The sequence below is a fragment of the Emys orbicularis genome, chromosome 21 (assembly GCF_028017835.1).
Source record: "Emys orbicularis isolate rEmyOrb1 chromosome 21, rEmyOrb1.hap1, whole genome shotgun sequence".
NCBI classification, from domain to species: Eukaryota; Metazoa; Chordata; order Testudines; family Emydidae; genus Emys; species Emys orbicularis.
This window is the reverse complement of record NC_088703.1, coordinates 15,993,172-16,017,949: the sequence shown is the minus strand read 5'-3', so window position 1 is coordinate 16,017,949 and position 24,778 is coordinate 15,993,172. Positions and strand designations below refer to the sequence as shown.

The 24,778-nt window shown below is 44.0% G+C and overlaps 1 protein-coding gene across 1 annotated transcript in view; it reads right to left on the bottom strand.

Moving 5' to 3' along the window:
- LOC135893053 (E3 ubiquitin-protein ligase TRIM39-like) overlaps positions 1–22,919 on the bottom strand; it is a 46,118-nt gene extending 23,199 nt beyond the window's left edge. The window contains exons 1-17 of the mRNA XM_065420842.1: positions 22,916–22,919; positions 20,995–21,015; positions 20,320–20,340; positions 18,406–18,426; positions 17,750–17,770; positions 15,827–15,847; positions 15,171–15,191; positions 13,286–13,306; positions 12,611–12,631; positions 10,689–10,709; positions 10,033–10,053; positions 7,839–7,859; positions 7,189–7,209; positions 5,267–5,287; positions 4,611–4,631; positions 2,428–2,448; positions 1,756–1,776 (exon numbers count right to left, since the gene is read on the bottom strand). Of these exons, the coding sequence (XP_065276914.1) occupies positions 1,756–1,776; positions 2,428–2,448; positions 4,611–4,631; positions 5,267–5,287; positions 7,189–7,209; positions 7,839–7,859; positions 10,033–10,053; positions 10,689–10,709; positions 12,611–12,631; positions 13,286–13,306; positions 15,171–15,191; positions 15,827–15,847; positions 17,750–17,770; positions 18,406–18,426; positions 20,320–20,340; positions 20,995–21,015; positions 22,916–22,919 (340 nt within the window). The remainder of the gene's footprint in view (positions 1–1,755; positions 1,777–2,427; positions 2,449–4,610; positions 4,632–5,266; positions 5,288–7,188; positions 7,210–7,838; positions 7,860–10,032; positions 10,054–10,688; positions 10,710–12,610; positions 12,632–13,285; positions 13,307–15,170; positions 15,192–15,826; positions 15,848–17,749; positions 17,771–18,405; positions 18,427–20,319; positions 20,341–20,994; positions 21,016–22,915) is intronic.
- Positions 22,920–24,778: the final 1,859 nt, after the last annotated feature.

Here is a 24,778-nt window from a genome sequence, read left to right as displayed (position 1 = left end):
GATCATAGTGTCTAAGGACTCTCATCATCTTTAACATGGGCCAGAGAACTTGCACAAATAATTCATGTTTGCATTAGAGCAGATCCTTTAGAAAAAGCATTCCAACTTGATTTCAAAAGTTTACAGTGATGGAGGATCCACCACAACCCCTGATAAATTGTTACAATGGCTAATCACCCTCACTCTTAAAAAACATGTAAGGATTATTTCTAGTCTAACTTTCCTATTCTCCATTTCCAGCCATTGGATTTTGCTAGACCATTCTCTGCTAGACTAAAGAGCCCATTATCAACTATTTGTTCTCGATCTACATACATATGGAGTGTAATCAAGTCACCCCTTCTCTTTGGTAAGCTAAATAGATTGAGTTCTTAGAGTCTATCACTATAATACATGTTATCTAATCCTTTAATGATTCTGGTTCTCTTATCTGAACCCTCTCCAGTTTGACAACTTCTTTCTTCAGTTGGGGACACCAGAACAGCACACCGTATTCCAACAATAGAGCCAAATACAGAGCTAATATAACCTCTATAGTCCTCATTAAGATCACCATCATGCCCTCTGACCTTGGGCCCAGCGAAAACTTGCCTATTGAAGGGCTTGTGTGAGATCCAGTGAAAGGGGAACAGCTTTGCCGAGACAGAAATTGCACTCACCTCGAGGCCCCGCCAATGAGCTCCTCCCACTCCAACGAAGCCCCTGCTGCCCGCCACTGATCAGCTCTTCTGCAGAGGGCAAGAGGCGCTGTGGGGGAGGAGCGGGGGAAAGAAGAGGCAGAACGAAGGCGGGCGCTCGAGGAGAGGGGGGTGCAATAGAGCGGGAAGAAGCAGAATGGAAGCAGGAAGAGGTGGGGCAGGGGTGGGGTCTTGAGGGAAGGAGTACAGTAGGGGCAGGGCCTGGGGCGGGCAGAGAGGTGCTCAAGCCCCCCCGAGGAAATCAAACAGTTGTTGCCTGTGCCTACTCTGGCCCCACATGAATGGGTAACTGAATCGAACCTTAACAATGTCTCCTTCATTTTGAAGTGAAAAATCAGAATGCTCCTTTGTAATACAGAGGAAATAGAAACTTTTGACTCTACTGAGATGCTTTTGCTTCTTTCTTGTTCTTTTTTTCATCCAAAACCATTTTTCGTCATGAAATAGACACTTTCCCATGGACAGTTTCTGCCAACACCTTGCTCTCATAATGAATGCACGGGACCGGAAGGCAGAATATCTAGGTTCTATTTCCTGCTCTAGCAAACATTCCTGTGTGCCTATCAGCACTTCCTTTGCAGGGGGATTGTCAAAGAGCCTACACTGGGTGGTCTGCACAGGATGTGGGTTCCCAGTTTGGGGGAAGCTCTTTGGGAAAGACATTTCTCCCTCCATCCCTGAGGCACAGGGTGGAGTGTCTGCATGGCCTCAGCTACTACAAGGTCAGGCACAGCACTAGCAACTCGATCCTGCCACACTCCCCATCCAGAGCTTTTTCATTCAATGGATATGTTCAGTTCCTGTAGCGCGTGGATGGTTTTTCTCACATGTCTGACTGTCCTTGAACCCCTACCCCTCTGACATTCTTTGCAAAGTGAGCTCTCAGCTCGATGACATACCACGACTCGAGAGTAATCTACACAGACCCTCCACTTCCCAGATACATGGGACATGCAATGATAGCATCCCTTCTGAAGCTCAAGTTGTTGGAATCAACAGAAGGAACACAAAGTTTGGTCAGTGGTCAATAAGAATTGCGTAAAGTAGGCAAACTCACCCATTTGCTCCTGGGGTTCCTCTGAAAAAGAAAAATGGGGAGGAGTAGAAAAGAGGTCAGAATATGTCCATTGTCTTATGAATTGAAGAGGGTGAATGAGCTCCTTTAAGAGGGTGAATGAGATTTATGCTAATCTTTGTTGATTAGCATAAATATTGGCCATGCGTAGTCGGGTAGCTCTTCAATCCGTGGGCTAGCCCCATTCCTACCCCACCACATAGTATATAGAAAATATTATATTCTGGCTTTAATCAATTTAAGAAACAGCTCCACGGCTGCAACTAATTAGCCAAAGGTGAGTATGACACACTGCTCTCCTCTGCTAATATCAGTAACACCATTTACATCATGTGCTGCATTCCATTTGCTATTTCAAGGCAGAGTCCTTTCAATATGTACATTGCCTTTCATACTTTGTCTCAGCAGGGGTGTTATGGTTCTTGGAGAATACAGACCAATTGTGGGTGAGTTTATTTAAATGTCAACAACGTATAAGCAGCACTGCTCAAAACCAGCAAGTGCTCATATATGTTATGGACAAAATTAGCCAAGGAATCTGCTCTATCAAAAACAGGAAAGTGGGGTGACATCTAAAAAAGCAATGATTTTTCTTTTCATTCCACAAGACTACAAAGCAGTAGAGCACATGGAAGAAAAAGGACACAGACTTACTTATTCTCTTTTCCAAGTCCCCTAAAAAAGAAAAAATATTTTTAAAAATACCAATACCAATAACCTTTTGTAATAATATGACAAAGAACAAAGTTAACTAATAGTTAAAATAACAAATGCTGTATTTATTGGAGAATAGCTGTGAGGGAGCAAGTGACACAATGAAGATCATAGTGTCTAAGGACTATCATGATCTTTAACATGGGCCAGAGAACTTGCACAAATAATTCATGTTTGCATTAGGGCAGATCCTTCAGAAAAAGCATTCCAACTTGATTTCAAAAATGTACAGTAATGGAGGATCCACCACAACCCCTGATAAATTGTTACAATGGCTAATCACCCTCACTCTTAAAAAAACATTTAAGGATTATTTCTAGTCCGACTTTCCTAGTCTCAATTTCCAGCCATTGGATTTTGATAGACCATTCTCTGCTAGACTAAGAGCCCATTATCAACTATTTGTTCTCGATCTACATACATATGGAGTGTAATCAAGTCACCCCTTCTCTTTGGTAAGCTAAATAGATTGAGTTCTTTGAGTCTATCACTATAATACATGTTATCTAATCCTTTAATGATTCTGGTTCTCTTATCTGAATCCTCTCCAGTTTAACAACTTCATCCAACAATACAGCCAAATACAGAGCTAATATAACCTCTATAGTCCTCATTAAGATCACCATCATGCCCTCTGACCTTGGGCCCAGCGAAAACTTGCCTATTGAAGGGCTTGTGTGAGATCCAGTGAAAGGGGAACAGCTTTGCCGAGATAGAAATTGCACTCACCTCGAGGCCCCGCCAATGAGCTCCTCCCACTCCAACGAAGCGCCTGCTGCCCGCCACTGATCAGCTCTTCTGCAGAGGGCAGGAGGCGCTGTGGGGGAGGAGCGGGGGAAAGAAGAGGCAGAACGAAGGCCGGTGCTCGAGGAGAGGGGGTGCAATGGAGCGGGGAGAAGCGGAATGGAAGCGGGAAGAGGTGGGGCAGGGGTGGGGTCTTGAGGGAAGGGGTACAGTAGCGGCAGGGCCTGGGGCAGGCAGAGAGGTGGTCAAGCCCCCCCGAGGAAATCAAAAAGTTGTTGCCTGTGCCTAGTCTGGCCCCACATGAATGGGTAACTGAATCAAACCTTAACAATGTCTCCTTCATTTTGAAGTGAAAAATCAGAATGTTCCTTTGTAATACAGAGGAAATAGAAACTTTTGACTCTACTGAGGCTAGGTCTACACTACAGCGGGGGTCCGACCTAAGATACACAACTTCAGCTACGTGAATACCGTAGCTGAAGTTGCGTATTTTAGGTCGGCTTACCTAGCGGTGAGGACGCGGGAAAGTCGACCGCTACCGCGCTGCCGCCGACTCCGCTGCCGCCTCCTGCCGAGGTGGATTTCCGGAGTCGACGGCAGAGCGATCAGGGATTGATTTTACCGCGTCTTCAGTAGACGCGGTAAGTCGATCCCCGATAAACCGATTGCTACCCGCCGGATCGGCGGGTAGTGAAGACAAAGCCTGAGATGCTTTTGCTTCTTTCTTGTTCTTTTTTTTATCCAAAACCGTTTTTTCATCATGAAATAGACACTTTCCCATGGACAGTTTCTGCCAATACCTTGCTCTCATAGTGAATGCACGGGACCGGAAGGCAGAATATCTAGGTTCTATTTCCTGCTCTAGCAAACATTCCTGTGTGCCTATCAGCACTTCCTTTGCAGGGGGATTGTCAAAGAGCCTACACTGGGTGGTCTGCACAGGATGTGGGTTCCCAGTTTGGGGGAAGCTCTTTGGGAAAGACATTTCTCCCTCCATCCCTGAGGCAAAGGGTGGAGCGTCTGCATGGCCTCAGCTACTACAAGGTCAGGCACAGCACTAGCAATTCGATCCTGCCACACTCCCCATCCAGAGCTTTTTCATTCAATGGATATGTTCAGTTCCTGTAGCGCGTGGATGTTTTTTCTCACATGTCTGACTGTCCTTGAACCCCTACCCCTCTGACATTCTTTGCAAAGTGAGCGCTCAGCTCGATGACATACCACGACTCGAGAGTAATCTACACAGACCCTCCACTTCCCAGATGCATGGGGCATGCAATGATAGCTTCCCTTCTGCAGCTCAAGTTGTTGGAATCAACAGAAGGAACATGAAGTTTGGTCAGTGGTCAATAAGTATTGCGTAAAGTAGTCAAACTCACCCATTTGCTCCTGGAGTTGCTCTACAAAAGAAAAATGGGGAGAATAAGAAAAAAGTTCAGTGTATGTCCATGGAGTTATGAATTGAAGAGGGTGAATGAGATCCTTTCTTTGTTGATTCGCATAAATATTGGACATGCATAGTCAGCTATCTCTTCTGTCCATGGGCTAGCCCCATTCCTACCCCGCTACGTAGTAGATAGAGAAGATTATATTCTTGCTTTAATCAATTTAAGAAACACGTCCACGGCTGCAATTAATTAGCAAACGGTGAGTATGTCACACTGCTCTCCTCTGCTAATATGGCTCTGCTATGAAAGGAGCAGTAACACCATTTACATCACGTGCTGCATTCCATTTGCTATTTCAAGGCAGAGTCCTTTCAATATGTACATTGTCTTTCATACTTTGTCTCAGCAAGGATGCTATGTGTCTTGGAGAATACAGACCAATTGTGGGTGAGTCTATTTAAATGTCAACAACGCAAAAGCAACACTGCTCAGAACCAGCAAGTGCTCATATATGTTATTGACAAAATTAGCCAAGGAATCTGCTCTATCAAAAACAGGAAAGTGGGCTGAGGCCTAATAACTCAATGATTTTTCTATTCGTTCTACACAGCAGTAGAGTTCACGGAAGAAAAAGGACACAGACTTACTTATTCCCTTGTCCAACTCTCCTAAAAAAGAAAAAAAAATATTTAAAAATAACAATAGCAATAACCTTTTGGAATAATATGACCAAGAACAAAGGTAAGTAATAGTTAAAATATCAAAAGCTGTATTTATTGGCGAATAGCTGTGAGGGAGCAAGTGACACAATGAAGATCATAGTGTCTAAGGACTCTCATCATCTTTAACATGGGCCAGAGAACTTGCACAAATAATTCATGTTTGCATTAGAGCAGATCCTTTAGAAAAAGCATTCCAACTTGATTTCAAAAGTTTACAGTGATGGAGGATCCACCACAACCCCTGATAAATTGTTACAATGGCTAATCACCCTCACTCTTAAAAAACATGTAAGGATTATTTCTAGTCTAACTTTCCTATTCTCCATTTCCAGCCATTGGATTTTGCTAGACCATTCTCTGCTAGACTAAAGAGCCCATTATCAACTATTTGTTCTCGATCTACATACATATGGAGTGTAATCAAGTCAACCCTTCTCTTTGGTAAGCTAAACAGATTGAGTTCTTAGAGTCTATCACTATAATACATGTTATCTAATCCTTTAATGATTCTGGTTTCCTTATCTGAACCCTCTCCAGTTTGACAACTTCTTTCTTCAGTTGGGGACACCAGAACAGCACACCGTATTCCAACAATAGAGCCAAATACAGAGCTAATATAACCTCTATAGTCCTCATTAAGATCACCATCATGCCCTCTGACCTTGGGCCCAGCGAAAACTTGCCTATTGAAGGGCTTGTGTGAGATCCAGTGAAAGGGGAACAGCTTTGCCGAGACAGAAATTGCACTCACCTCGAGGCCCCGCCAATGAGCTCCTCCCACTCCAACGAAGCCCCTGCTGCCCGCCACTGATCAGCTCTTCTGCAGAGGGCAAGAGGCGCTGTGGGGGAGGAGCGGGGGAAAGAAGAGGCAGAACGAAGGCGGGCACTCGAGGAGAGGGGGGTGCAATAGAGCGGGAAGAAGCAGAATGGAAGCAGGAAGAGGTGGGGCAGGGGTGGGGTCTTGAGGGAAGGAGTACAGTAGGGGCAGGGCCTGGGGCGGGCAGAGAGGTGCTCAAGCCCCCCCGAGGAAATCAAACAGTTGTTGCCTGTGCCTACTCTGGCCCCACATGAATGGGTAACTGAATCGAACCTTAACAATGTCTCCTTCATTTTGAAGTGAAAAATCAGAATGTTCCTTTGTAATACAGAGGAAATAGAAACTTTTGACTCTACTGAGATGCTTTTGCTTCTTTCTTGTTCTTTTTTTCATCCAAAACCATTTTTCGTCATGAAATAGACACTTTCCCATGGACAGTTTCTGCCAACACCTTGCTCTCATAATGAATGCACGGGACCGGAAGGCAGAATATCTAGGTTCTATTTCCTGCTCTAGCAAACATTCCTGTGTGCCTATCAGCACTTCCTTTGCAGGGGGATTGTCAAAGAGCCTACACTGGGTGGTCTGCACAGGATGTGGGTTCCCAGTTTGGGGGAAGCTCTTTGGGAAAGACATTTCTCCCTCCATCCCTGAGGCACAGGGTGGAGTGTCTGCATGGCCTCAGCTACTACAAGGTCAGGCACAGCACTAGCAACTCGATCCTGCCACACTCCCCATCCAGAGCTTTTTCATTCAATGGATATGTTCAGTTCCTGTAGCGCGTGGATGGTTTTTCTCACATGTCTGACTGTCCTTGAACCCCTACCCCTCTGACATTCTTTGCAAAGTGAGCTCTCAGCTCGATGACATACCACGACTCGAGAGTAATCTACACAGACCCTCCACTTCCCAGATACATGGGACATGCAATGATAGCATCCCTTCTGAAGCTCAAGTTGTTGGAATCAACAGAAGGAACACAAAGTTTGGTCAGTGGTCAATAAGAATTGCGTAAAGTAGGCAAACTCACCCATTTGCTCCTGGGGTTCCTCTGCAAAAGAAAAATGGGGAGGAGTAGAAAAGAGGTCAAAATATGTCCATTTTCTTATGTCAATTGAAGAGGGTGAACAAGATCCTTTCTTTGTTGATTAGCATAAATATTGGCCATGCGTAGTCGGGTAGCTCTTCAATCCGTGGGCTAGCCCCATTCCTACCCCGCTAAATAGTATATAGAAAAAATTATATTCTGGCTTTAATCAATTTAAGAAACAGCTCCACGGCTGCAACTAATTAGCCAAAGGTGAGTATGACACACGGCTCTCCTCTGCTAATATCAGTAACACCATTTACATCATGTGCTGCATTCCATTTGCTATTTCAAGGCAGAGTCCTTTCAATATGTACATTGCCTTTCACACTTTGTCTCAGCAAGACTATTATGGTTCTTGGAGAATACCGACCAATTGTGGGTGAGTTTATTTAAATGTCAACAACGGATAAGCAACACTGCTCAGAACCAGCAAGTGCTCATATATGTTATTGACAAAATTAGCCAAGGAATCTGCTCTATCAAAAACAGGAAAGTGGGGTGACATCTAAAAAAGCAATGATTTTTCTTTTCATTCCACAAGACTCCTACAAAGCAGTAGAGCACATGGAAGAAAAAGGACACAGACTTACTTATTCCCTTGTCCAAGTCTCCTAAAAAAGAAAAATATATATTTAAAAATAACAATAGCAATAACCTTTTGGAATAATATGACCAAGAACAAAGGTAAGTAATAGTTAAAATATCAAAAGCTGTATTTATTGGCGAATAGCTGTGAGGGAGCAAGTGACACAATGAAGATCATAGTGTCTAAGGACTCTCATCATCTTTAACATGGGCCAGAGAACTTGCACAAATAATTCATGTTTGCATTAGAGCAGATCCTTTAGAAAAAGCATTCCAACTTGATTTCAAAAGTTTACAGTGATGGAGGATCCACCACAACCCCTGATAAATTGTTACAATGGCTAATCACCCTCACTCTTAAAAACATGTACGGATTATTTCTAGTCTGACTTTCCTAGTCTCCATTTCCAGCCATTGGATTTTGCTAGACCATTCTCTGCTAGAAGTAAGGAGCCCATTATCAACTATTTGTTCTCGATCTACATACATATGGAGTGTAATCAAGTCACCCCTTCTCTTTGGTAAGCTAAATAGATTGAGTTCTTAGAGTCTATCACTATAATACATGTTATCTAATCCTTTAATGATTCTGGTTCTCTTATCTGAACCCTCTCCAGTTTGACAACTTCTTTCTTCAGTTGGGGAGACCAGAACAGCACACCATATTCCAACAATAGAGCCAAATACAGAGCTAATATATCCTCTATAGTCCTCCTCATTTAGATCATCATTATTCCCTCTGGCCTGAGACCCAGCGAACACTTTCCTACTGAAGGGCTTGTATGAGCTCCAGTGAAAGGGGAACAGCTTTGCTGAGACAGAAATGCAGTCACGAGCAGGCCCAGCCAGTCAGCTCTTCCTTCTCAACCACTGTACCTCCTGCCCACCACTGATCAGCTCTTCTGCAGATGGCAGGAGGTGCTGGTGGTGAGGAGCAGGGAAAGGAAGGTGTGGAATGAGGGTGGGGTATTCTTCGTAGAGGTGGTGTAATGGGGCAGGAAGAAGAAGAGTGAGAATCGGAAGAGGTGGGGCAGGGGTGGGTCCTTGGGGGAAGGGGTACAGTAGGGGCAGGGCCTGGGTCAGAGAGGTGGTCAAGCCCCCCCGAGGAAATCAAAAAGTTGTTGCCTGTGCCTACTCTGGCCCCACATGAATGGGTAACTGAATCGAACCTTAACAACGTCTCCTTCATTTTGAAGTGAAAAATCAGAATGTTCCTTTGTAATACAGAGGAAATAGAAACTTTTGACTCTACTGAGATGCTTTTGCTTCTTTCTTGTTCTTTTTTTCATCCAAAACCATTTTTCGTCATGAAATAGACACTTTAGATAGCCAAATACAGAGCTAATATATCCTCTATAGTCCTCCTCATTTAGATCATCATTATTCCCTCTGGCCTCTGGATTTCCGGAGTCGACGGCAGAGCGATCAGGGATTGATTTTACCGCGTCTTCAGTAGACGCGGTAAGTCGATCCCCGATAAACCGATTGCTACCCGCCGGATCGGCGGGTAGTGAAGACAAAGCCTGAGATGCTTTTGCTTCTTTCTTGTTCTTTTTTTTATCCAAAACCGTTTTTTCATCATGAAATAGACACTTTCCCATGGACAGTTTCTGCCAATACCTTGCTCTCATAGTGAATGCACGGGACCGGAAGGCAGAATATCTAGGTTCTATTTCCTGCTCTAGCAAACATTCCTGTGTGCCTATCAGCACTTCCTTTGCAGGGGGATTGTCAAAGAGCCTACACTGGGTGGTCTGCACAGGATGTGGGTTCCCAGTTTGGGGGAAGCTCTTTTGGAAAGACATTTCTCCCTCCATCCCTGAGGCAAAGGGTGGAGCGTCTGCATGGCCTCAGCTACTACAAGGTCAGGCACAGCACTAGCAATTCGATCCTGCCACACTCCCCATCCAGAGCTTTTTCATTCAATGGATATGTTCAGTTCCTGTAGCGCGTGGATGTTTTTTCTCACATGTCTGACTGTCCTTGAACCCCTACCCCTCTGACATTCTTTGCAAAGTGAGCGCTCAGCTCGATGACATACCACGACTCGAGAGTAATCTACACAGACCCTCCACTTCCCAGATGCATGGGGCATGCAATGATAGCTTCCCTTCTGCAGCTCAAGTTGTTGGAATCAACAGAAGGAACATGAAGTTTGGTCAGTGGTCAATAAGTATTGCGTAAAGTAGTCAAACTCACCCATTTGCTCCTGGAGTTGCTCTACAAAAGAAAAATGGGGAGAATAAGAAAAAAGTTCAGTGTATGTCCATGGAGTTATGAATTGAAGAGGGTGAATGAGATCCTTTCTTTGTTGATTCGCATAAATATTGGACATGCATAGTCAGCTATCTCTTCTGTCCATGGGCTAGCCCCATTCCTACCCCGCTACGTAGTAGATAGAGAAGATTATATTCTTGCTTTAATCAATTTAAGAAACACGTCCACGGCTGCAATTAATTAGCAAACGGTGAGTATGTCACACTGCTCTCCTCTGCTAATATGGCTCTGCTATGAAAGGAGCAGTAACACCATTTACATCACGTGCTGCATTCCATTTGCTATTTCAAGGCAGAGTCCTTTCAATATGTACATTGTCTTTCATACTTTGTCTCAGCAAGGATGCTATGTGTCTTGGAGAATACAGACCAATTGTGGGTGAGTCTATTTAAATGTCAACAACGCAAAAGCAGCACTGCTCAGAACCAGCAAGTGCTCATATATGTTATTGACAAAATTAGCCAAGGGATCTGCTCTATCAAAAACAGGAAAGTGGGCTGAGGCCTAATAACTCAATGATTTTTCTATTCGTTCTACACAGCAGTAGAGTTCACGGAAGAAAAAGGACACAGACTTACTTATTCCCTTGTCCAACTCTCCTAAAAAAGAAAAAAAAATATTTAAAAATAACAATAGCAATAACCTTTTGGAATAATATGACCAAGAACAAAGGTAAGTAATAGTTAAAATATCAAAAGCTGTATTTATTGGCGAATAGCTGTGAGGGAGCAAGTGACACAATGAAGATCATAGTGTCTAAGGACTCTCATCATCTTTAACATGGGCCAGAGAACTTGCACAAATAATTCATGTTTGCATTAGAGCAGATCCTTTAGAAAAAGCATTCCAACTTGATTTCAAAAGTTTACAGTGATGGAGGATCCACCACAACCCCTGATAAATTGTTACAATGGCTAATCACCCTCACTCTTAAAAAACATGTAAGGATTATTTCTAGTCTAACTTTCCTATTCTCCATTTCCAGCCATTGGATTTTGCTAGACCATTCTCTGCTAGACTAAAGAGCCCATTATCAACTATTTGTTCTCGATCTACATACATATGGAGTGTAATCAAGTCACCCCTTCTCTTTGGTAAGCTAAACAGATTGAGTTCTTAGAGTCTATCACTATAATACATGTTATCTAATCCTTTAATGATTCTGGTTTTCTTATCTGAACCCTCTCCAGTTTGACAACTTCTTTCTTCAGTTGGGGACACCAGAACAGCACACCGTATTCCAACAATAGAGCCAAATACAGAGCTAATATAACCTCTATAGTCCTCATTAAGATCACCATCATGCCCTCTGACCTTGGGCCCAGCGAAAACTTGCCTATTGAAGGGCTTGTGTGAGATCCAGTGAAAGGGGAACAGCTTTGCCGAGACAGAAATTGCACTCACCTCGAGGCCCCGCCAATGAGCTCCTCCCACTCCAACGAAGCCCCTGCTGCCCGCCACTGATCAGCTCTTCTGCAGAGGGCAAGAGGCGCTGTGGGGGAGGAGCGGGGGAAAGAAGAGGCAGAACGAAGGTGGGCGCTCGAGGAGAGGGGGGTGCAATAGAGCGGGAAGAAGCAGAATGGAAGCAGGAAGAGGTGGGGCAGGGGTGGGGTCTTGAGGGAAGGAGTACAGTAGGGGCAGGGCCTGGGGCGGGCAGAGAGGTGCTCAAGCCCCCCCGAGGAAATCAAACAGTTGTTGCCTGTGCCTACTCTGGCCCCACATGAATGGGTAACTGAATCGAACCTTAACAATGTCTCCTTCATTTTGAAGTGAAAAATCAGAATGTTCCTTTGTAATACAGAGGAAATAGAAACTTTTGACTCTACTGAGATGCTTTTGCTTCTTTCTTGTTCTTTTTTTCATCCAAAACCATTTTTCGTCATGAAATAGACACTTTCCCATGGACAGTTTCTGCCAACACCTTGCTCTCATAATGAATGCACGGGACCGGAAGGCAGAATATCTAGGTTCTATTTCCTGCTCTAGCAAACATTCCTGTGTGCCTATCAGCACTTCCTTTGCAGGGGGATTGTCAAAGAGCCTACACTGGGTGGTCTGCACAGGATGTGGGTTCCCAGTTTGGGGGAAGCTCTTTGGGAAAGACATTTCTCCCTCCATCCCTGAGGCACAGGGTGGAGTGTCTGCATGGCCTCAGCTACTACAAGGTCAGGCACAGCACTAGCAACTCGATCCTGCCACACTCCCCATCCAGAGCTTTTTCATTCAATGGATATGTTCAGTTCCTGTAGCGCGTGGATGTTTTTTCTCACATGTCTGACTGTCCTTGAACCCCTACCCCTCTGACATTCTTTGCAAAGTGAGCTCTCAGCTCGATGACATACCACGACTCGAGAGTAATCTACACAGACCCTCCACTTCCCAGATACATGGGACATGCAATGATAGCATCCCTTCTGAAGCTCAAGTTGTTGGAATCAACAGAAGGAACACAAAGTTTGGTCAGTGGTCAATAAGAATTGCGTAAAGTAGGCAAACTCACCCATTTGCTCCTGGGGTTCCTCTGAAAAAGAAAAATGGGGAGGAGTAGAAAAGAGGTCAGAATATGTCCATTGTCTTATGAATTGAAGAGGGTGAATGAGCTCCTTTAAGAGGGTGAATGAGATTTATGCTAATCTTTGTTGATTAGCATAAATATTGGCCATGCGTAGTCGGGTAGCTCTTCAATCCGTGGGCTAGCCCCATTCCTACCCCGCCACATAGTATATAGAAAATACTATATTCTGGCTTTAATCAATTTAAGAAACAGCTCCACGGCTGCAACTAATTAGCCAAAGGTGAGTATGACACACTGCTCTCCTCTGCTAATATCAGTAACACCATTTACATCATGTGCTGCATTCCATTTGCTATTTCAAGGCAGAGTCCTTTCAATATGTACATTGCCTTTCATACTTTGTCTCAGCAGGGGTGTTATGGTTCTTGGAGAATACAGACCAATTGTGGGTGAGTTTATTTAAATGTCAACAACGTATAAGCAGCACTGCTCAAAACCAGCAAGTGCTCATATATGTTATGGACAAAATTAGCCAAGGAATCTGCTCTATCAAAAACAGGAAAGTGGGGTGACATCTAAAAAAGCAATGATTTTTCTTTTCATTCCACAAGACTCCTACAAAGCAGTAGAGCACATGGAAGAAAAAGGACACAGACTTACTTATTCTCTTTTCCAAGTCCCCTAAAAAAGAAAAAATATTTTTAAAAATACCAATACCAATAACCTTTTGTAATAATATGACAAAGAACAAAGTTAACTAATAGTTAAAATAACAAATGCTGTATTTATTGGAGAATAGCTGTGAGGGAGCAAGTGACACAATGAAGATCATAGTGTCTAAGGACTATCATGATCTTTAACATGGGCCAGAGAACTTGCACAAATAATTCATGTTTGCATTAGGGCAGATCCTTCAGAAAAAGCATTCCAACTTGATTTCAAAAATGTACAGTAATGGAGGATCCACCACAACCCCTGATAAATTGTTACAATGGCTAATCACCCTCACTCTTAAAAAAACATTTAAGGATTATTTCTAGTCCGACTTTCCTAGTCTCAATTTCCAGCCATTGGATTTTGATAGACCATTCTCTGCTAGACTAAGAGCCCATTATCAACTATTTGTTCTCGATCTACATACATATGGAGTGTAATCAAGTCACCCCTTCTCTTTGGTAAGCTAAATAGATTGAGTTCTTTGAGTCTATAACTATAATACATGTTATCTAATCCTTTAATGATTCTGGTTCTCTTATCTGAATCCTCTCCAGTTTAACAACTTCATCCAACAATACAGCCAAATACAGAGCTAATATAACCTCTATAGTCCTCATTAAGATCACCATCATGCCCTCTGACCTTGGGCCCAGCGAAAACTTGCCTATTGAAGGGCTTGTGTGAGATCCAGTGAAAGGGGAACAGCTTTGCCGAGACAGAAATTGCACTCACCTCGAGGCCCCGCCAATGAGCTCCTCCCACTCCAACGAAGCGCCTGCTGCCCGCCACTGATCAGCTCTTCTGCAGAGGGCAGGAGGCGCTGTGGGGGAGGAGCGGGGGAAAGAAGAGGCAGAACGAAGGCCGGTGCTCGAGGAGAGGGGGTGCAATGGAGCGGGGAGAAGCGGAATGGAAGCGGGAAGAGGTGGGGCAGGGGTGGGGTCTTGAGGGAAGGGGTACAGTAGCGGCAGGGCCTGGGGCAGGCAGAGAGGTGGTCAAGCCCCCCCGAGGAAATCAAAAAGTTGTTGCCTGTGCCTACTCTGGCCCCACATGAATGGGTAACTGAATCAAACCTTAACAATGTCTCCTTCATTTTGAAGTGAAAAATCAGAATGTTCCTTTGTAATACAGAGGAAATAGAAACTTTTGACTCTACTGAGATGCTTTTGCTTCTTTCTTGTTCTTTTTTTTATCCAAAACCGTTTTTTCATCATGAAATAGACACTTTCCCATGGACAGTTTCTGCCAACACCTTGCTCTCATAGTGAATGCACGGGACCGGAAGGCAGAATATCTAGGTTCTATTTCCTGCTCTAGCAAACATTCCTGTGTGCCTATCAGCACTTCCTTTGCAGGGGGATTGTCAAAGAGCCTACACTGGGTGGTCTGCACAGGATGTGGGTTCCCAGTTTGGGGGAAGCTCTTTGGGAAAGACATTTCTCCCTCCATCCCTGAGGCAAAGGGTGGAGCGTCTGCATGGCCTCAGCTACTACAAGGTCAGGCACAGCACTAGCAATTCGATCCTGCCACACTCCCCATCCAGAGCTTTTTCATTCAATGGATATGTTCAGTTCCTGTAGCGCGTGGATGTTTTTTCTCACATGTCTGACTGTCCTTGAACCCCTACCCCTCTGACATTCTTTGCAAAGTGAGCGCTCAGCTCGATGACATACCACGACTCGAGAGTAATCTACACAGACCCTCCACTTCCCAGATGCATGGGGCATGCAATGATAGCTTCCCTTCTGCAGCTCAAGTTGTTGGAATCAACAGAAGGAACATGAAGTTTGGTCAGTGGTCAATAAGTATTGCGTAAAGTAGTCAAACTCACCCATTTGCTCCTGGAGTTGCTCTACAAAAGAAAAATGGGGAGAATAAGAAAAAAGTTCAGTGTATGTCCATGGAGTTATAAATTGAAGAGGGTGAATGAGATCCTTTCTTTGTTGATTCGCATAAATATTGGACATGCATAGTCAGCTATCTCTTCTGTCCATCGGCTAGCCCCATTCCTACCCCGCTACGTAGTAGATAGAGAAGATTATATTCTTGCTTTAATCAATTTAAGAAACACGTCCACGGCTGCAATTAATTAGCAAACGGTGAGTATGTCACACTGCTCTCCTCTGCTAATATGGCTCTGCTATGAAAGGAGCAGTAACACCATTTACATCACGTGCTGCATTCCATTTGCTATTTCAAGGCAGAGTCCTTTCAATATGTACATTGTCTTTCATACTTTGTCTCAGCAAGGATGCTATGTGTCTTGGAGAATACAGACCAATTGTGGGTGAGTCTATTTAAATGTCAACAACGCAAAAGCAGCACTGCTCAGAACCAGCAAGTGCTCATATATGTTATTGACAAAATTAGCCAAGGGATCTGCTCTATCAAAAACAGGAAAGTGGGCTGAGGCCTAATAACTCAATGATTTTTCTATTCGTTCTACACAGCAGTAGAGTTCACGGAAGAAAAAGGACACAGACTTACTTATTCCCTTGTCCAAGTCTCCTAAAAAAGAAAAATATATATTTAAAAATAACAATAGCAATAACCTTTTGGAATAATATGACCAAGAACAAAGGTAAGTAATAGTTAAAATATCAAAAGCTGTATTTATTGGCGAATAGCTGTGAGGGAGCAAGTGACACAATGAAGATCATAGTGTCTAAGGACTCTCATCATCTTTAACATGGGCCAGAGAACTTGCACAAATAATTCATGTTTGCATTAGAGCAGATCCTTTAGAAAAAGCATTCCAACTTGATTTCAAAAGTTTACAGTGATGGAGGATCCACCACAACCCCTGATAAATTGTTACAATGGCTAATCACCCTCACTCTTAAAAAACATGTAAGGATTATTTCTAGTCTAACTTTCCTATTCTCCATTTCCAGCCATTGGATTTTGCTAGACCATTCTCTGCTAGAAGTAAGGAGCCCATTATCAACTATTTGTTCTCGATCTACATACATATGGAGTGTAATCAAGTCACCCCTTCTCTTTGGTAAGCTAAACAGATTGAGTTCTTAGAGTCTATCACTATAATACATGTTATCTAATCCTTTAATGATTCTGGTTTTCTTATCTGAACCCTCTCCAGTTTGACAACTTCTTTCTTCAGTTGGGGACACCAGAACAGCACACCGTATTCCAACAATAGAGCCAAATACAGAGCTAATATAACCTCTATAGTCCTCATTAAGATCACCATCATGCCCTCTGACCTTGGGCCCAGCGAAAACTTGCCTATTGAAGGGCTTGTGTGAGATCCAGTGAAAGGGGAACAGCTTTGCCGAGACAGAAATTGCACTCACCTCGAGGCCCCGCCAATGAGCTCCTCCCACTCCAACGAAGCGCCTGCTGCCCGCCACTGATCAGCTCTTCTGCAGAGGGCAGGAGGCGCTGTGGGGGAGGAGCGGGGGAAAGAAGAGGCAGAACGAAGGCCGGTGCTCGAGGAGAGGGGGTGCAATGGAGCGGGGAGAAGCGGAATGGAAGCGGGAAGAGGTGGGGCAGGAGTGGGGTCTTGAGGGAAGGGGTACAGTAGCGGCAGGGCCTGGGGCAGGCAGAGAGGTGGTCAAGCCCCCCCGAGGAAATCAAAAAGTTGTTGCCTGTGCCTACTCTGGCCCCACATGAATGGGTAACTGAATCAAACCTTAACAATGTCTCCTTCATTTTGAAGTGAAAAATCAGAATGTTCCTTTGTAATACAGAGGAAATAGAAACTTTTGACTCTACTGAGATGCTTTTGCTTCTTTCTTGTTCTTTTTTTTATCCAAAACCGTTTTTTCATCATGAAATAGACACTTTCCCATGGACAGTTTCTGCCAACACCTTGCTCTCATAGTGAATGCACGGGACCGGAAGGCAGAATATCTAGGTTCTATTTCCTGCTCTAGCAAACATTCCTGTGTGCCTATCAGCACTTCCTTTGCAGGGGGATTGTCAAAGAGCCTACACTGGGTGGTCTGCACAGGATGTGGGTTCCCAGTTTGGGGGAAGCTCTTTGGGAAAGACATTTCTCCCTCCATCCCTGAGGCAAAGGGTGGAGCGTCTGCATGGCCTCAGCTACTACAAGGTCAGGCACAGCACTAGCAATTCGATCCTGCCACACTCCCCATCCAGAGCTTTTTCATTCAATGGATATGTTCAGTTCCTGTAGCGCGTGGATGTTTTTTCTCACATGTCTGACTGTCCTTGAACCCCTACCCCTCTGACATTCTTTGCAAAGTGAGCGCTCAGCTCGATGACATACCACGACTCGAGAGTAATCTACACAGACCCTCCACTTCCCAGATGCATGGGGCATGCAATGATAGCTTCCCTTCTGCAGCTCAAGTTGTTGGAATCAACAGAAGGAACATGAAGTTTGGTCAGTGGTCAATAAGTATTGCGTAAAGTAGTCAAACTCACCCATTTGCTCCTGGAGTTGCTCTACAAAAGAAAAATGGGGAGAATAAGAAAAAAGTTCAGTGTATGTCCATGGAGTTATGAATTGAAGAGGGTGAATGAGATCCTTTCTTTGTTGATTCGCATAAATATTGGACATGCATAGTCAGCTATCTCTTCTGTCCATGGGCTAGCCCCATTCCTACTCCGCTACGTAGTAGATAGAGAAGATTATATTCTTGCTTTAATCAATTTAAGAAACACGTCCACGGCTGCAATTAATTAGCAAACGGTGAGTATGTCACACTGCTCTCCTCTGCTAATATGGCTCTGCTATGAAAGGAGCAGTAACACCATTTACATCACGTGCTGCATTCCATTTGCTATTTCAAGGCAGAGTCCTTTCAATATGTACATTGTCTTTCATACTTTGTCTCAGCAAGGATGCTATGTGTCTTGGAGAATACAGACCAATTGTGGGTGAGTCTATTTAAATGTCAACAACGCAAAAGCAGCACTGCTCAGAACCAGCAAGTGCTCATATATGTTATTGACAAAATTAGCCAAGGGATCTGCTCTATCAAAAACAGGAAAGTGGGCTGAGGCCTAATAACTCAATGATTTTTCTATTCGTTCTACACAGCAGTAGAGTTCACGGAAGAAAAAGGACACAGACTTACTTATTCCCTTGTCCAACTCTCCTAAAAAAGAAAAAAATATATTTAAAAATAACAATAGCAATAACCTTTTGGAATAATATGACCAAGAACAAAGGTAAGTAATAGTTAAAATATCAAAAGCTGTATTTATTGGCGAATAGCTGTGAGGGAGCAAGTGACACAATGAAGATCATAGTGTCTAAGGACTCTCATCATCTTTAACATGGGCCAGAGAACTTGCACAAATAATTCATGTTTGCATTAGAGCAGATCCTTTAGAAAAAGCATTCCAACTTGATTTCAAAAGTTTACAGTGATGGAGGATCCACCACAACCCCTGATAAATTGTTACAATGGCTAATCACCCTCACTCTTAAAAAACATGTAAGGATTATTTCTAGTCTAACTTTCCTATTCTCCATTTCCAGCCATTGGATTTTGCTAGACCATTCTCTGCTAGACTAAAGAGCCCATTATCAACTATTTGTTCTCGATCTACATACATATGGAGTGTAATCAAGTCACCCCTTCTCTTTGATAAGCTAAACAGATTGAGTTCTTAGAGTCTATCACTATAATACATGTTATCTAATCCTTTAATGATTCTGGTTTTCTTATCTGAACCCTCTCCAGTTTGACAACTTCTTTCTTCAGTTGGGGACACCAGAACAGCACACCATATTCCAACAATAGAGCCAAATACAGAGCTAATATAACCTCTATAGTCCTCATTAAGATCACCATCATGCCCTCTGACCTTGGGCCCAGCGAAAACTTGCCTATTGAAGGGCTTGTGTGAGATCCAGTGAAAGGGGAACAGCTTTGCCGAGACAGAAATTGCACTCACCTCGAGGCCCCGCCAATGAGCTCCTCCCACTCCAACGAAGCCCCTGCTGCCCGCCACTGATCAGCTCTTCTGCAGAGGGCAAGAGGCGCTGTGGGGGAGGAGCGGGGGAAAGAAGAGGCAGAACGAAGGCGGGCGCTCGAGGAGAGGGGGGTGCAATAGAGCGGGAAGAAGCAGAATGGAAGCAGGAAGAGGTGGGGCAGGGGTGGGGTCTTGAGGGAAGGAGTACAGTAGGGGCAGGGCCTGGGGCGGGCAGAGAGGTGCTCAAGCCCCCCCGAGGAAATCAAACAGTTGTTGCCTGTGCCTACTCTGTCCCCACATGAATGGGTAACTGAATCGAACCTTAACAATGTCTCCTTCATTTTGAAGTGAAAAATCAGAATGTTCCTTTGTAATACAGAGGAAATAGAAACTTTTGACTCTACTGAGATGCTTTTGCTTCTTTCTTGTTCTTTTTTTCATCCAAAACCATTTTTCGTCATGAAATAGACACTTTCCCATGGACAGTTTCTGCCAACACCTTGCTCTCATAATGAATGCACGGGACCGGAAGGCAGAATATCTAGGTTCTATTTCCTGCTCTAGCAAACATTCCTATCAGCACTTCCTTTGCAGGGGGATTGTCAAAGAGCCTACACTGGGTGGTCTGCACAGGATGTGGGTTCCCAGTTTGGGGGAAGCTCTTTGGGAAAGACATTTCTCCCTCCATCCCTGAGGCACAGGGTGGAGTGTCTGCATGGCCTCAGCTACTACAAGGTCAGGCACAGCACTAGCAACTCGATCCTGCCACACTCCCCATCCAGAGCTTTTTCATTCAATGGATATGTTCAGTTCCTGTAGCGCGTGGATGTTTTTTCTCACATGTCTGACTGTCCTTGAACCCCTACCCCTCTGACATTCTTTGCAAAGTGAGCTCTCAGCTCGATGACATACCACGACTCGAGAGTAATCTACACAGACCCTCCACTTCCCAGATACATGGGACATGCAATGATAGCATCCCTTCTGAAGCTCAAGTTGTTGGAATCAACAGAAGGAACACAAAGTTTGGTCAGTGGTCAATAAGAATTGCGTAAAGTAGGCAAACTCACCCATTTGCTCCTGGGGTTCCTCTGAAAAAGAAAAATGGGGAGGAGTAGAAAAGAGGTCAGAATATGTCCATTGTCTTATCAATTGAAGAGTGTGAATGAGCTCCTTTAAGAGGGTGAATGAGATTTATGCTAATCTTTGTTGATTAGCATAAATATTGGCCATGCGTAGTCGGGTAGCTCTTCAATCCGTGGGCTAGCCCCATTCCTACCCTGCTAAATAGTATATAGAAAAAATTATATTCTGGCTTTAATCAATTTAAGAAACAGCTCCACGGCTGCAACTAATTAGCCAAAGGTGAGTATGACACACTGCTCTCCTCTGCTAATATCAGTAACACCATTTACATCATGTGCTGCATTCCATTTGCTATTTCAAGGCAGAGTCCTTTCAATATGTACATTGCCTTTCATACTTTGTCTCAGCATGGCTATTATGGTTCTTGGAGAATACCGACCAATTGTGGGTGAGTTTATTTAAATGTCAACAACGGATAAGCAACACTGCTCAGAACCAGCAAGTGCTCATATATGTTATTGACAAAATTAGCCAAGGAATCTGCTCTATCAAAAACAGGAAAGTGGGGTGACATCTAAAAAAGCAATGATTTTTCTTTTCATTCCACAAGACTCCTACAAAGCAGTAGAGCACATGGAAGAAAAAGGACACAGACTTACTTATTCCCTTGTCCAAGTCTCCTAAAAAAGAAAAATATATATTTAAAAATAACAATAGCAATAACCTTTTGGAATAATATGACCAAGAACAAAGGTAAGTAATAGTTAAAATATCAAAAGCTGTATTTATTGGCGAATAGCTGTGAGGGAGCAAGTGACACAATGAAGATCATAGTGTCTAAGGACTCTCATCATCTTTAACATGGGCCAGAGAACTTGCACAAATAATTCATGTTTGCATTAGAGCAGATCCTTTAGAAAAAGCATTCCAACTTGATTTCAAAAGTTTACAGTGATGGAGGATCCACCACAACCCCTGATAAATTGTTACAATGGCTAATCACCCTCACTCTTAAAAACATGTACGGATTATTTCTAGTCTGACTTTCCTAGTCTCCATTTCCAGCCATTGGATTTTGCTAGACCATTCTCTGCTAGAAGTAAGGAGCCCATTATCAACTATTTGTTCTCGATCTACATACATATGGAGTGTAATCAAGTCACCCCTTCTCTTTGGTAAGCTAAATAGATTGAGTTCTTAGAGTCTATCACTATAATACATGTTATCTAATCCTTTAATGATTCTGGTTCTCTTATCTGAACCCTCTCCAGTTTGACAACTTCTTTCTTCAGTTGGGGAGACCAGAACAGCACACCATATTCCAACAATAGAGCCAAATACAGAGCTAATATATCCTCTATAGTCCTCCTCATTTAGATCATCATTATTCCCTCTGGCCTGAGACCCAGCGAACACTTTCCTACTGAAGGGCTTGTATGAGCTCCAGTGAAAGGGGAACAGCTTTGCTGAGACAGAAATGCAGTCACGAGCAGGCCCAGCCAGTCAGCTCTTCCTTCTCAACCACTGTACCTCCTGCCCACCACTGATCAGCTCTTCTGCAGATGGCAGGAGGTGCTGGTGGTGAGGAGCAGGGAAAGGAAGGTGTGGAATGAGGGTGGGGTATTCTTCGTAGAGGTGGTGTAATGGGGCAGGAAGAAGAAGAGTGAGAATCGGAAGAGGTGGGGCAGGGGTGGGTCCTTGGGGGAAGGGGTACAGTAGGGGCAGGGCCTGGGTCAGAGAGGTGGTCAAGCCCCCCCGAGGAAATCAAAAAGTTGTTGCCTGTGCCTACTCTGGCCCCACATGAATGGGTAACTGAATCGAACCTTAACAACGTCTCCTTCATTTTGAAGTGAAAAATCAGAATGTTCCTTTGTAATACAGAGGAAATAGAAACTTTTGACTCTACTGAGATGCTTTTGCTTCTTTCTTGTTCTTTTTTTCATCCAAAACCATTTTTCGTCATGAAATAGACACTTTCCCATGGACAGTTTCTGCCAACACCTTGCTCTCATAATGAATGCACGGGACCGGAAGGCAGAATATCTAGGTTCTATTTCCTGCTCTAGCAAACATTCCTGTGTGCCTATCAGCACTTCCTTTGCAGGGGGATTGTCAAAGAGCCTACACTGGGTGGTCTGCACAGGATGTGGGTTCCCAGTTTGGGGGAAGCTCTTTGGGAAAGACATTTCTCCCTCCATCCCTGAGGCAAAGGGTGGAGCATCTGCATGGCCTCAGCTACTACAAGGTCAGGCACAGCACTAGCAACTCGATCCTGCCACACTCCCCATCCAGAGCTTTTTCATTCAATGGATATGTTCAGTTCCTGTAGCGCGTGGATGTTTTTTCTCACATGTCTGACTGTCCTTGAACCCCTACCCCTCTGACATTCTTTGCAAAGTGAGCGCTCAGCTCGATGACATACCACGACTCGAGAGTAATCTACACAGACCCTCCACTTCCCAGATGCATGGGGCATGGAATGATAGCTTCCCTTCTGCAGCTCAAGTTGTTGGAATCAACAGAAGGAACATGAAGTTTGGTCAGTGGTCAATAAGTATTGCGTAAAGTAGTCAAACTCACCCATTTGCTCCTGGAGTTGCTCTACAAAAGAAAAATGGGGAGAATAAGAAAAAAGTTCAGTGTATGTCCATGGAGTTATGAATTGAAGAGGGTGAATGAGATCCTTTCTTTGTTGATTCGCATAAATATTGGACATGCATAATCAGCTATCTCTTCTATCCATGGGCTAGCCCCATTCCTACCCCGCTACGTAGTAGATAGAGAAGATTATATTCTTGCTTTAATCAATTTAAGAAACACGTCCACGGCTGCAACTAATTAGCAAGCGGTGAGTATGTCACACTGCTCTCCTCTGCTAATATGGCTCTGCTATGAAAGGAGCAGTAACACCATTTACATCACGTGCTGCATTCCATTTGCTATTTCAAGGCAGAGTCCTTTCAATATGTACATTGTCTTTCATACTTTGTCTCAGCAAGGATGCTATGTGTCTTGGAGAATACAGACCAATTGTGGGTGAGTCTATTTAAATGTCAACAACGCAAAAGCAGCACTGCTCAGAACCAGCAAGTGCTCATATATGTTATTGACAAAATTAGCCAAGGAATCTGCTCTATCAAAAACAGGAAAGTGGGCTGAGGCCTAATAACTCAATGATTTTTCTATTGCTTCTACACAGCAGTAGAGTTCACGGAAGAAAAAGGACACAGACTTACTTATTCCCTTGTCCAAGTTTCCTAAAAAAGAAAAAATATATATTTAAAAATAACAATAGCAATAACCTTTTGGAAATATATGACCAGGAACAAAGGTAAGTAATAGTTAAAATATCAAAAGCTGTATTTATTGGCGAATAGCTGTGAGGGAGCAAGTGACACAATGAAGATCATAGTGTCTAAGGACTCTCATAGAATCATAGAATCATAGAATATCAGGGTTGGAAGGGACCTCAGGAGGTCATCTAGTCCAACCCCCTGCTCAAAGCAGGACCAATTCCCAACTAAATCATCCCTGCCAGGGCTTTGTCAAGCCGGGCCTTAAAAACCTCCAAGGAAGGAGACTCCACCACCTCCCTAGGTAACGCATTCCAGTGCTTCACCACCCTCCTAGTGAAATAGTGTTTCCTAATATCCAACCTAGACCTCCCCCACTGCAACTTGAGACCATTGCTCCTTGTTCTGCCATCTGCCACCATTGAGAACAGCCGAGTTCCATCCTTTTGGAACCCCCCTTCAGGTAGTTGAAGGCTGCTATCAAATCCCCCCTCATTCTTCTCTTCTGGAGACTAAACAATCCCAGTTCCCTCAGACTCTCCGCATAAGTCATGCGCTCCAGATCCCTAATCATTTTTGTTGCCCTCCACTGGACTCTTTCCAATTTTTCCACATCCTTCTTGTAGTGTGGGGCCCAAAACTGGATACAGTACTCCAGATGAGGCCTCACCAATGTCGAATAAAGGGGAACGATCATGTCCCTCTCCATCTGCTGGCAATGCCCCTACTTATACAGCCCAAAATGCCGTTAGCCTTCTTGGCAACAAGAGCACACTGTTGACTCATATCCAGCTTCTCGTCCACTGTGACCCCTAGGTCCTTTTCTGCAGAACTGCTACCTAGCCATTCGGTCCCTAGTCTGTAGCTGTGCATGGGATTCTTCCGTCCTAAGTGCAGGACTCTGCACTTGTCCTTGTTGAACCTCATCAAGTTTCTTTTGGCCCAATCCTCTAATTTGTCTAGGTCCCTCTGTCTCCGATCCCTATCCTCTAGTGTATCTACCACGCCTCCTAGTTTAGTGTCATTGGCAAACTTGCTGAGAGTGCAGTCCACACCATCCTCCAGATCATTAATAAAGATATTAAACAAAACCGGCCCCAGGACCGAGCCTTGGGGCACTCCGCTTGAAACTGGCTAACAACTAGACATG